The following is a 12,655-nucleotide window of genomic DNA, read 5'->3' as shown; positions in this document are numbered from 1 at the left end:
ACTGTGGTGCACCCTCCACCAGGCCCCAACTCATGTTCCCCTGCACCCCCACCCCCAGCACTGTGGGGCACCTGCCAGCAGGCCCCAACTCATGTCCAACTCATGTTCCCCTGCACCCCCACCCCCCAGCACTGTGGTGCACCCTCCACCAGGCCCCAACTCATGTTCCCCAGCCAACATGTCATCACAATCTAGATCCCTGGTCCCTATGGTCAGCCTCCAAATGCAAAACACCCACCCGAGTATTGCATCCACCCACTTAGAAATGGCAATAACATGATAGAACACCAATTGCAAGTTTGCAAACGAACACATGTCCCTCACATACACCCAATGGGTGTCAGTGAATCTCAAAACCCATATCATGATATGCATGAAACTAATGAGATGATACTACACATTGAAGTTTGATCAAAAAATATGTATTAAAGGAAACATAAATTGAATCAAAACTAAACAAACAGAAATGGGAATGTAAAAAAATGAAAAGAAGCATGTCCGTGAAAAAATGCAAAACCAAAAATCATAATCCAAAGGAATGGTGTCCAAAATCACAGTCCACAAAAGAAAATCCAAAGGAAAATTATAATTGAAAGCCATTGCTCCATGGGTAAATTGTAAAATAAAAACAAAATCCAACAGTGAACTATGTACAGATGAACAAGCCAGGGTCCATGATCCCAACAAAAGAAATGAAACCTATCTAACAACACTACCTAATAAAAAAAAACTATATACAAAAATGTGGCCCATTGTCCAAAAGGTAAAAAAAAAAATGCAAAAACAAAGGAAACCTAACACTAACTACAGAACTATGTACAAGGGCAGCGGGCTAGTCTGACGGCTCACTTTTGGATGTCCCGGGCCAGGGCATCATCGAACTCCTGCTCAATGTCCCGGAGGCCGTCCTCCTCCATGGCCCTGAGGGTCCGCAGGGCCGTCGACGTGTCCACCTCCAACCCCCTGCGGATTGCCTCAAGGCACTCAGCCCGCCTCAGGGCCCTCTGCATGGAGTTCTCCGCCCTGACCATTGTGAGCCGTGCCTCTTCCGCCCGCTGCCGCTCCGCATCTATGGCGTGGCCCAACCGCTACCACACGGAAGACACTTTCTGTCCTGGGTCCTCCTGCCCTCCGGCCGATGCCTGCCCCTCCGATGTCGAAGGCCCCGAGCCTTCATGGCTCCCACCACGTTGCTGCTGCTGCTGTGCCTCTGCCCGTGCACTGCCTCCTGCTGCCTGCACATCCTCCGCTGGCTGGGGTGCAGTCGTTGATGTGGCCACCCCTGCTGGACGTCCGACTCCCGACTGTGGCAGGGATGCCTCCTCCACCAGCCTGGCCGCACCGTCAGAGGCAGCGCCACAGGGCACCCAGGTGACTGATAGGTGGGAAGATGGCACGGAGGACGACTGGCGCATAGGGGGTTCAGTTGAGGAGGGGGTCGCAGCAAGCCCCATCAAACGGAGGAATCCGGACTGGGTGACCTGTCCCAGTAGGCCGACGTGGTCAACGAGCCATTCGAGATGACGTGCAGTCTCCTCATGAAAAGACTGCAGGTCACCTCGCATGGCCCGTTGACGCAACGCCACACCAGTCAGGACAGGCTCAACCCGGACCAGGATAGCCACATCCGAAGGCAGAAGAAGGCCAGTTGTCGTGAGCTCATCCCCTGCCTGAAAACGGGTCTGGACGTAGGCATCCCTGCTGGTGCAAGATGATGCAGGGACAGGATCAGGGACAGGATTGCACACAGGCACTGCCGCGTCGGCCTGTGCTGCCTCCTGTCCCTGGTCCTGCACTGCACCACTAGCACTAGTGGAATCCCCACCTCCAGACCCCGTCTCTGTTGCTTGCACGGCCTCCTCCTCCACCAAACCCCCCACCAACCTGGATGACTCCGTGCCATCTTCCCCCGTTGGGCCCTGTGGGGTCCCAGCTGCCCCTTCTGCTGCCGAGGAGTCCAACTCCAACCTCTGCCTCTTGGACCTCCCCCCGGCAGCTGCGGCCTGGGACGCGGCACCGGACTCCTCACTCCCCGACGAGATCACAACCTGGGAGGGGAGCTGGGCCTTGCGTCTCCGGCTGGCGGTGGGATCCCCGCCGCTGTGCTCCACAGCACCTTCTCCGCCCTCTTCATCAGTTGACGCTGCAGACAGGGAGAAATAAAACACAGGCATCAGGGCACTGTACAATGGACACATCCACACATGACAGTTGTACATGAGTGGCATTGGCAAACCTCAGACATGCCATCACAATCCCCAACACACATGTAATTTCAACTCGCACACATGAGCCATACCACAGCCATATCGCAACTGCCAGCACCATCCATACACATACAACAGCATGAGCAGGCAAACCTGAGCCAGACATTACAGGCAACACAGGAAGTGCACTAAACATGTACACACACCACCACACTTGCATGCATGTGTACACCTCTGCCAAGTGTCGCAGTGTTCAGATGGGCATCCATGTCACATCTGCCAATCAGGCTTCCACATCCCGCTGTCACATGCATCCATGTTGCATCACTGTTGCACCCTTGTCAAATACACACAAATGCACATGTATACAGTGCTGATACATGCAGCTGAAAATAACATACATGCGTGACATCACGAACATGTCTACTTACAAACAGATTCATCCAAACATGTGTGCCCACACAACTGCATTTGGCATGCAAGCCTACACACACAAGCACCATCCATGTCTCACACATTACAGCCCTCGCATGTGTTAGCCTCATGGCCCTGTACACCCCCACCCATACTCGACCCCATACAAACAGATGTGCAACCTGCACACTACTGAAACATCACCACACGCACAGCTCACAATCAGGATGCATGTACACTTACCGCTCGACTCCAGACGGGTCTGCCTCTCAAGGACCTGGACGTGGAGCGCTGGGGATATGCGTTCCAGGACCCTCAGCTGATCTTCCGACAAGTGGCCCCGACGCCCCTTAGTATCCGCTGCCTTCAAGAGGCGCGGGGCCTTGTTCAGGGTCCTGGACCTGAAGTCCTCCCAGCGCTTCTTGACATGTTGGAAGTCGCGGACTGCCACCCCCTCCGCGTTGATGGCAGTCACGATGTCAGTCCAGATCCGAGTCCGTCCTTCCTTGTTGGTGCGGGAACTTCCGAAGAGGGCATCATACTGCCCCAGGACTTGCTCCACCAGGACACCAACTTCCCTGGCACTGAAGCTGGTGCCCCTCTGCCTCTCTGGCCGGGGGTTGTCAGTGGTGCCAGATGTTGCAGTGCCCGACATGACAACCCCAGAGGCAGGAGTGGGTGGGCAACTGGGTCCTGGGGCTGGGCTGTGGGGCGATGGAATCCCAGTCGGGAGTCTTCGGTTCCAGCAGGGGTGGTCACAGCAACAACACCCCTGGCTGATGTGCAGGCAGCAAATGGCAGGGCACGTGGGCAGCAGGCAGTCAGGCAGCAGCAGAGATGGCAGGTGGGAGCGTGCTCGGGACTCTGGAGGGCAGTAATTCGGCCTTCTGGGCAGGAGCGTGGTCTTCCGTGTGCTTACGCGTGGCCAGCTTGATACGGAGTGATTTGGCACGTGAAAATTATGCAAGTCAGCGTGTAATTCGAGGAAAGGCCCTTAGCGCGTAAGCGCGTCTGCACGCATATGCAATTTCATTGGACAGAAGGCCCCTCAAGCGCAAGCGCCCCTGTGACGTGACGCGCACAGGCGTGCATGGGCATTTCAGCGTGCGTGAAAAACTGCACGTCCGCGTGTAATCCGAGGAAAGGGCCCATGCGCGTAAGTGACGTGACGCGCGCGGGCGTTTCCCTCAGCACGGGTTAAAGGTGAGCGGGCCCAGCAGTTCGCTGTACGTGCCTTTCGTGGAGACCGACGTGTGTTGCTGCTTCCTGTTGTTTCGCGCGCCATCACAACTTCACAGCTATCAAGGACGTATCTCTTCTTTTGGCGGTGGTATTGTCTACGTGTGTTTTTCTGCATTGCGCTAGTCAGACGGTGAGTCGCACACGCTCTTTTTCCCACTGCAGGTGCCCCTGTGTATCGCACCCATTTTCGATGTCATAGTAGCATGCGTGTCCCATGCGTACGCGTTATTCGTGTTACTGGGTGCCACCGCGTACTGCGGGAGGTTGAATCCATGCACGTAGGCTGCAGGGTTGCGTGCACGGTTTTACTGCAGTTTTGGGGTGCCTGAGCGTTGCGTGACCCGTCACTACATCACCGGGGTCACATACAGCCTTGCAGGTGCAGGAGGGCTGTTAACATCTTGCTTCCCACCCCCTTCACCCCAATTGCCCAGGTCAATTGTGGTGTACACCTCCCATTGGCACCACTCCATCTGTGCCGGCACTACTACATCTGTGCCATGGTTGGGAGGCCACCAAAGGTGAGGGGCGCCTCAGCTGGGCGTCCTCCTCGTGGTGGGCGTGGTCAGGGACGTGGCCGTGGTGACCAGGGAGTAGGGGGACTCCAGGGTGTCCAGGGCGGCCACAGAGGGGGAAGAGGCAGGGGTGCGCCACTTGAGCACAATGTTGTGCCATGTGTCGGTGCAGTCATGCCACCACCCCCTGTGGTTCCGGGGGATGCAGAAGCTGTGTGACCCGGCAGTCCGTTCCATCGTCTGCCACAGGCCCAAGGGTAGTGGTAGCTGCAGGTGCAGCTGTGGACACCGCCACCCAGGCTCAGGGTCTGCCAGCGCAGGCTGCGTTGGCACTTGAGGAGCCCTTGGTAGATCTCCCACAGGCCAGGAGGGAAACCATATGGGCAGGCCGGGCTGCTCAGACCAAGACACGTGTCCCTGGGGCAGTCATGTCATCTGCTGCCCCGACCAGCCGGGTGTTGGCAAGTGCAGGGGCAGATGCACCCAACAACTCCCCGGTTGTGAGTCTGCCAACTAGGACCGTTGCGGTCAATGACCCTGCCACAGCTGATGTTGCTGCGCAGGGTCCATTAGTGGGCACCCAGCTGCCACTGACACAAGTCAGGCCTTTGGTCGTCCCTCCACCTGCCACTCCCTTGGCTCAATCCACGGAACCCACTGGCCATACTTTTCAGGGCGGCATTAGCCAGCCAGGGTCTGCGCCACAGTCCAAGAGGAGGAAGGTTGCACCTGCAGCACAGGCTGGGACCCCACACACAGCCACGACCTCCTGCACGTCAAGGAAGAAGTCTTTCTGCAAGCAGGAACTGGACTTCCTCGTGGACTACGTGCAGGGCCACAGGCGTGACATGCTAGTGGGTGCCAATAGTCAGACTACGGCTGCCCAACGTGACAACCACTGGAAGCATGTTGCGGAACATGACAGTTAATTCGGCCATGAGGTGCGCACGGCGCAAGAGTGCAAAAAGCGTTGGAATGACATCAAACGCAGCACTAAGGCTAAGGGTGCCTCTAATTACAACTTTGACTCTGGTGACTGGCGGTGGGCCTGCACCAGAGGAGGAAGAGCTCACTCCGCATGAGGCACTCGTTGCAGAGTTCATACCACCTGAATTGGTCGAACGAGTGGGAGAGATGCTGAACTTTGATGCCCAGTCCAGTGAGTGTTGATGCGTGTTTGTTGAGGACGTGTGTGTTTCACTTGTGGGATGTGTTGTGCATGATTGCCACTACATGTGACATTGTGAGTATTAAGGGCTGACACCATCCCGGCGGGATTGATAGTTCGCAATGAACCTTGTCTGTTTCTCCGTGAGTTAGGCCTCCTGCCCTCTTTAGGCTATATGAACATTCGTGCTCGCTTTGCAGAGTGTTGCGAGAGGGTTTCAAGAAAGGCTGTTCCCCTCGTACATCTGCATTATACTTTGGTCAAGTCGTTATAGGTAAGACGCGATTTTTTCGTGGGTTCTTTCTTAAACACAGTTTAGTGTTTACTGTATATATCCGTCCATTCTTCTAACACGATTTCTCGTGGGTTCTTTCTTAAACACAGTTTAGTGTTTACAGTATATATCTGTCCATTCTTCTAACACTATTCATCATTTTCTATTTTTCAGAGGCTGTACACCTTCTATGCCAGTGATATGGGACCACACTAGGCTACCCGACGCATGTGCTCTCCGCACTATATACTCCACAGACTGCACCTTTCAACTGTGCATGCTATCTAGTTACAGGATTTAATCCACATGTGAGTACATACCTCTACACTCCTCTCCCCATTTGGATAACCTCTATTTGTACTTTTCTTCACTTTTATTCTGATAAGTTCCCCCTTCCATTTCAGTTGTTGTTTTTTTCCAATGTGAGTCCTAACTCGATGCAGTTACACCAAGGGCCCTGTTGGTTCCACTCTTCAGGCATTACTGTTGTGGGCCCCTGAGCCCGTTTTCACGCCTGTTTTTCTAACTTATCCACAGCCTACAAAATTGAGGTAATTTATTTCCTAATTTATTCTCTTTTAAACAACAAGGGCAACTTTACTCAAATTTTGGAGTTCGCTCCCATTATGCTTTTAAATTTAATTTCATTTTCTTTCATGTCTGCTTCCCCACAGGGTTAAACTGTTGTGAGGTTCTTTCGCCCTGAGGAAGGCAACTTTCAACTATGTAAAGAAACTATGGCCAGACAGGCGGCATTTCAGCCGAAACGTTGTTGTGATGATGTCAACCTTGATTTTTCTTGAAATATTTTTTTGACACCTACACGTAGGCAGACCTGTCATTAGGAATATTGGAGTTAGAGTTTGAGAGGATACGGTTGTTCTGTGTAGAGAAGGAAGAACTGTTTACCTTAAGAACCGTCCATATATCTTCTCTCCACTAGTACTCCATTCCTTTTTTACTTCTTCTTTGTGACTTTACAACAAAGAAGAACCTATTTTAAAAAATATTTTTTTCTGCTTCTCAAAAAAAGAATAATTGATTGTTTTCTGTTCTTTAAACAAAATTGTGAATTACAACTGTGAGTGTTTTAACAATTTCTGTTATACTTCTTTGTTATTACAACCTTTATGCTCATCAGGATTTTCTTTGTCTAAATAATAAACTTTTCAAATAACTTTCTAGAAATTTGCCCTTTTTGTTTTCAGAGAATTTCATAAAAATGCATGATACCAGAGTTTGGTACTTTTTTGAACAATTTAATCATGTTGATTTTGATACATAGCAGTAAGGGATCTACGGTGTTATTTTGGTCTTTTGTCCCCTCCTTTTCTGCTCATGGGGCAAATCCCCCCCCTCTTTCTTTGTTTGTATATTCAGCAACCTGGTTGCTTGGGGATCGTTCTTTATAGCTATCTCGCAATTAATGAGGATTCCTGAAGAACACACTTAATTTATGTTTTTCAGAGGCAGGTATTTATAACCTTTTTTTCCCCTTGGCTGTGGGAGTGGCTTCCATGGCCTACCCTTGGTAGTTCTGCATCCCCACTGTTGGGATCCCATTGGTCAAGCAATACGGAATGGCAGAAGCACAAACTTTCAGCTATTCGCTTGAACAAACCGCTGAGATTATAGGAGGCCCGTCTTTATTTGATCAATTAGGATCAGGAGTGGGGGTTGCCCAATCCATGTGTTGTGACGACATATTGAAACTCAAAAAAAAGCATTTTAGGACAGAACTCCATGGACATTTCCTCCGTGAGTATTTAAGGGCTGACACCATCCCGGCGGGATTGATAGTTCGCAATGAACCTTGTCTGTTTCTTACAGACAAGGAATACACTACTACCTTTAGCCACATTGCCATTAAATGCAGTAGGGACCTTATGGTCCTTACCATAACAACTGCCCAGCGTCTTGGGGCAGAAATACAGAAGGAGCTTGAAAAGGAAGAGAAAACCTTTTTAGAGAACACTACTATCTCTAACGCTCGTGAACAATTAGTGAAAACTAATAAACTCTTTGACGACTTTAAGTCGACTACTCTAAGCAAAAAAACAAAGAAACTTCAGTTTGACATACAGGAATTTAAAGTGGATAAAATATTCCCATATATCACAGAGGAATACATTGAAGCCGCCAAAACACAGTCAACTTCCCAACCACGAAATAAAGGCAGACGTAGGTGGGTGTCTTTTTCCAATTCTAGCAGTAGCAGCTCAGACGGTCAGGCCAGACAAGACCGGCAATCACCACAAGCCTTTGGAAATCACCCACCCCAACAACCTTTTTTACCACCGCAGCCTTTTTTAGGCAGAGGTGGCCCCGGAGGGCCTTTCTGGGGGCAACCATGGTTTCCCCCCTATCAACAACCGCGCCGCCAATTTCGCGGACGGCGTCGTCTGAACAGGTAGTTGAACAAAGCGACATACCAATTTTTAATCTTGCCAAAATTGATCTTACATCTCCTCAGATTAAAGTTCTCTCGAAAGGGCTTTCATTTGTGCCCTCACAAAAAACGGATTGGTTTGAAACAGAACTTGAGGTTCGCCGGTTCCTTAGAACATTGCGCCTCAAAGTTTTCTTTAATGAACATGGAGGAAATGAGCAGGAACTAGACACTGGCTTACGAGCCCCTTCAACCTTCAAGCCCCAAGACAATGAAGTCACAAGAGAAATTTTGACCTTTGAAAAATGTGTCCTTCGAGATTTAGACAAACTCAAAAGTAATTCAAAACAGAAATCTCTTAGACATAATCTCTCTAAATTAGAAAACTCTGCTCTCATTGAACTATCCAACAACCCCTCCATTGTCATAAAACCTGCAGACAAAGGAGGTGGAATTGTAGTTATGTCTAAGGCTCAATATATCAACATGATGGACACGCTATTACAAGATGATGTCAGCTATAAGAAACTTAGGAAGGATCCCACCCGAGACATTCGCACAGAAATTGAAAGCGTAGAACAATTTGCTTTAGATCGCAAATGGATTACGGAAAAAGAATCTAAATTTCTCATTACCAGTCAAAGTCGTATTCCGACTATGTATTCTTTACCTAAGATACATAAAAATCAGGAAAACCCACCCGGAAGACCAATAGTGTCAGGCTGTGGTTCGATTTTAGAACCACTGTGCAAATTTATTGACGTATTTCTGAAACCTATTAGCGTAAAAACTGAGACATACCTCAGAGATACGACTGACACTATTACTATCTTTGAAAATCTTGAATTTGACAACACTACTCAATTACTGGTGACAATGGACATTCAATCCCTCTATACTAGCATTCCACAAGATCAAGCGATAGAATGCATGCGAGAAGTTCTCCTGGAATATGATTCTCAGGATCGCGTTCCACATAACTTCATCTTGGAACTTATGGCCATAGCTCTCAACAAAAATTATTTTGAATTTAATGGCCAGTTTTTCTTACAAGTAAATGGTACGGCCATGGGGGCTGCTTTTGCGCCGAGCCTAGCGATTCTCTTTATGTTCAAATTTGAAACTCGTCACATTCTATCTTCCACCAATCCCTTCCGCTATTCTATAACCAAATGGAAGAGATATATCGATGACATCATATTTATTTGGACAGGCACTAAAGCCGAGCTAATACTCTTCTTTGATTGGTTGAATAACGTTGATCCTAATATCAAGTTCACCATGGAGTCTAGCAATATTCAGATCCCTTTTCTAGACTTAATAATTAAAGATGATTTTGGAAAATTGAAGTGTTCGCTTTTCCGTAAAACCACAGCCCGTAATACTCTCCTACATTACTCCAGCAATCACCCTCGGCATATTAGGGATAATCTACCCTATGGCCAGTTTCTCCGGATCCGGCGAAACTGTTCCGAGTTATTTGATTATTATGAACAAGCAGATAAGCTTAGTAGTCGCCTTAGAGACAGAGGTTATCCTAAACGATTGATCACACAAGCGTACAAAAGGGCTCGGTTTACTGACCGTGACAATTTGCTCACGCCCAAACAAAATTCCAATTCAGTACTGGATAAGAACAATTCACAGATGACATGTGTATTGACCCATGGGCCTCAGACCTTCGAGATTAAAAAACTCATCTCGAAATACTGGCCCATTGTCAAAATAAATCTGCCAGACACACCTCCTCCCCGCTTTGCTTTCAAGAGGGGCAGCAATATTCGTGACAAACTTGTGCACTCTTCCCTTAAGAAAGCCGCCCCCAGAATAGGTCTGTGGGACCTGAGGACCACCACAGGGCATTTCCCTTGTGGATCTTGCTCTGTCTGTCAATTCACCAGGAAAATGAAGGAGTTCAAAATTGGGCCAAAAACATGGACATTTACCACTATGACAAACTGCAAAACCGCACATGTGGTATACTGCATCCAATGCCCGTGTGGCCTTCGGTATGTTGGTCAAACTTCACGACCGGTACATATTAGAATATCAGAACATCGATCTAGAATCAGGTGTAAAACACTTACCGCACCCCTAGTAAGTCACTACATTGAGCTACAGCACTCTGCTAATGACATATTATGGTGGATTCTGGATGTGGTCAAAAATACGCCCAACATAACCCACTGCCTCCTACAGAAGGAGGCTCGATGGATCCATCGTTTATCCACTCACATTAATGGACTTAATGAGGATTTCAGTCCAATTTAACATGTTTTGGCTTCCATCCCACACCTGGGTTTTGCCTTGCGGGCGGCTGCCTCCTTCCAGCAGCATGTGTTCTGCTCCCCAGCCGGACGCTTCTCCGCAGGCTTCTGTCTGCTTTCCGGCGCGGCAGCTTCTCTTAGTTGACGTTACAGAGGCCGCTGTCATGGCGCCCTTTTGTATCCACCCAAGTGAGTGACATGCAGGTGGGGCAGCTCTCAGCCTATCCACACATCTTGTTTTTAGGCCCAATGAAATGGCGAGTTAGGCCTCCTGCCCTCTTTAGGCTATATGAACATTCGTGCTCGCTTTGCAGAGTGTTGCGAGAGGGTTTCAAGAAAGGCTGTTCCCCTCGTACATCTGCATTATACTTTGGTCAAGTCGTTATAGGTAAGACGCGATTTTTTCGTGGGTTCTTTCTTAAACACAGTTTAGTGTTTACTGTATATATCCGTCCATTCTTCTAACACGATTTCTCGTGGGTTCTTTCTTAAACACAGTTTAGTGTTTACAGTATATATCTGTCCATTCTTCTAACACTATTCATCATTTTCTATTTTTCAGAGGCTGTACACCTTCTATGCCAGTGATATGGGACCACACTAGGCTACCCGACGCATGTGCTCTCCGCACTATATACTCCACAGACTGCACCTTTCAACTGTGCATGCTATCTAGTTACAGGATTTAATCCACATGTGAGTACATACCTCTACACTCCTCTCCCCATTTGGATAACCTCTATTTGTACTTTTCTTCACTTTTATTCTGATAAGTTCCCCCTTCCATTTCAGTTGTTGTTTTTTTCCAATGTGAGTCCTAACTCGATGCAGTTACACCAAGGGCCCTGTTGGTTCCACTCTTCAGGCATTACTGTTGTGGGCCCCTGAGCCCGTTTTCACGCCTGTTTTTCTAACTTATCCACAGCCTACAAAATTGAGGTAATTTATTTCCTAATTTATTCTCTTTTAAACAACAAGGGCAACTTTACTCAAATTCTGGAGTTCGCTCCCATTATGCTTTTAAATTTAATTTCATTTTCTTTCATGTCTGCTTCCCCACAGGGTTAAACTGTTGTGAGGTTCTTTCGCCCTGAGGAAGGCAACTTTCAACTATGTAAAGAAACTATGGCCAGACAGGCGGCATTTCAGCCGAAACGTTGTTGTGATGATGTCAACCTTGATTTTTCTTGAAATATTTTTTTGACACCTACACGTAGGCAGACCTGTCATTAGGAATATTGGAGTTAGAGTTTGAGAGGATACGGTTGTTCTGTGTAGAGAAGGAAGAACTGTTTACCTTAAGAACCGTCCATATATCTTCTCTCCACTAGTACTCCATTCCTTTTTTACTTCTTCTTTGTGACTTTACAACAAAGAAGAACCTATTTTAAAAAATATTTTTTTCTGCTTCTCAAAAAAAGAATAATTGATTGTTTTCTGTTCTTTAAACAAAATTGTGAATTACAACTGTGAGTGTTTTAACAATTTCTGTTATACTTCTTTGTTATTACAACCTTTATGCTCATCAGGATTTTCTTTGTCTAAATAATAAACTTTTCAAATAACTTTCTAGAAATTTGCCCTTTTTGTTTTCAGAGAATTTCATAAAAATGCATGATACCAGAGTTTGGTACTTTTTTGAACAATTTAATCATGTTGATTTTGATACATAGCAGTAAGGGATCTACGGTGTTATTTTGGTCTTTTGTCCCCTCCTTTTCTGCTCATGGGGCAAATCCCCCCCTCTTTCTTTGTTTGTACTACATGTGACATGTACATGGTTCTGATGTGTAAGTAATGCAATGCTTCCGTCATGCATGTCTCCTCTGCCTGCATGTGGGGACTCCATGTAGGCATGCTCCCTTGCCCCTCCTCCGCCACTCTGCACCCCAGTTCCACCTTTGCACTGGTGTTCTTCAATCTTGCCAATGTGTACTTTCTTGTTCAGGCGTCCTGTGTAGATGTTAACTTCCAGCGTAGAATCTGCCAGACATATGCCGTGTGGTACAGCCTTAGTACTTGATGCAGGGTATCTCACTTGTACTGTGCATAGGTCAGATGTTCCGCAGGGACATGAGTGCCCATTCATGCTCCATGTGCATTGCACGCATGCCCCTATGTGTCCTTGACTGGATGATCACTGTAATACAAGTCCTTGGTTACATACATTGCCTGCCAT

The 12,655-nt window shown here is 48.0% G+C and overlaps 1 protein-coding gene across 1 annotated transcript; it reads left to right on the top strand.

Moving 5' to 3' along the window:
* Nucleotides 1–9,385: 9,385 nt before the first annotated feature.
* LOC138526903 (uncharacterized) lies at nt 9,386–12,203 on the top strand. The gene is made up of 3 exons (XM_069637726.1): nt 9,386–11,172; nt 11,269–11,415; nt 11,539–12,203. The coding sequence occupies exon 1, from the start codon at nt 9,491–9,493 to the stop codon at nt 10,478–10,480; it is 990 nt and encodes a 329-aa protein (XP_069493827.1). The 5' UTR covers nt 9,386–9,490; the 3' UTR covers nt 10,481–11,172; nt 11,269–11,415; nt 11,539–12,203.
* Nucleotides 12,204–12,655: the final 452 nt, after the last annotated feature.

This window comes from Ambystoma mexicanum, chromosome 14, assembly GCF_040938575.1.
Source record: "Ambystoma mexicanum isolate Mex_15411 chromosome 14, UKY_AmexF1_1, whole genome shotgun sequence".
NCBI lineage: Eukaryota > Metazoa > Chordata > Amphibia > Caudata > Ambystomatidae > Ambystoma > Ambystoma mexicanum.
Note: the sequence above shows the minus strand (reverse complement) of the source record. Positions and strands in the feature narration are given on the sequence as shown.

What these genes read in the sequence shown, in the direction of transcription:
- LOC138526903 (XM_069637726.1), top strand. Translation starts at nt 9,491, where the DNA reads ATGGAGTCTAGCAATATTCAGATCCCTTTTCTAGACTTAATAATTAAA.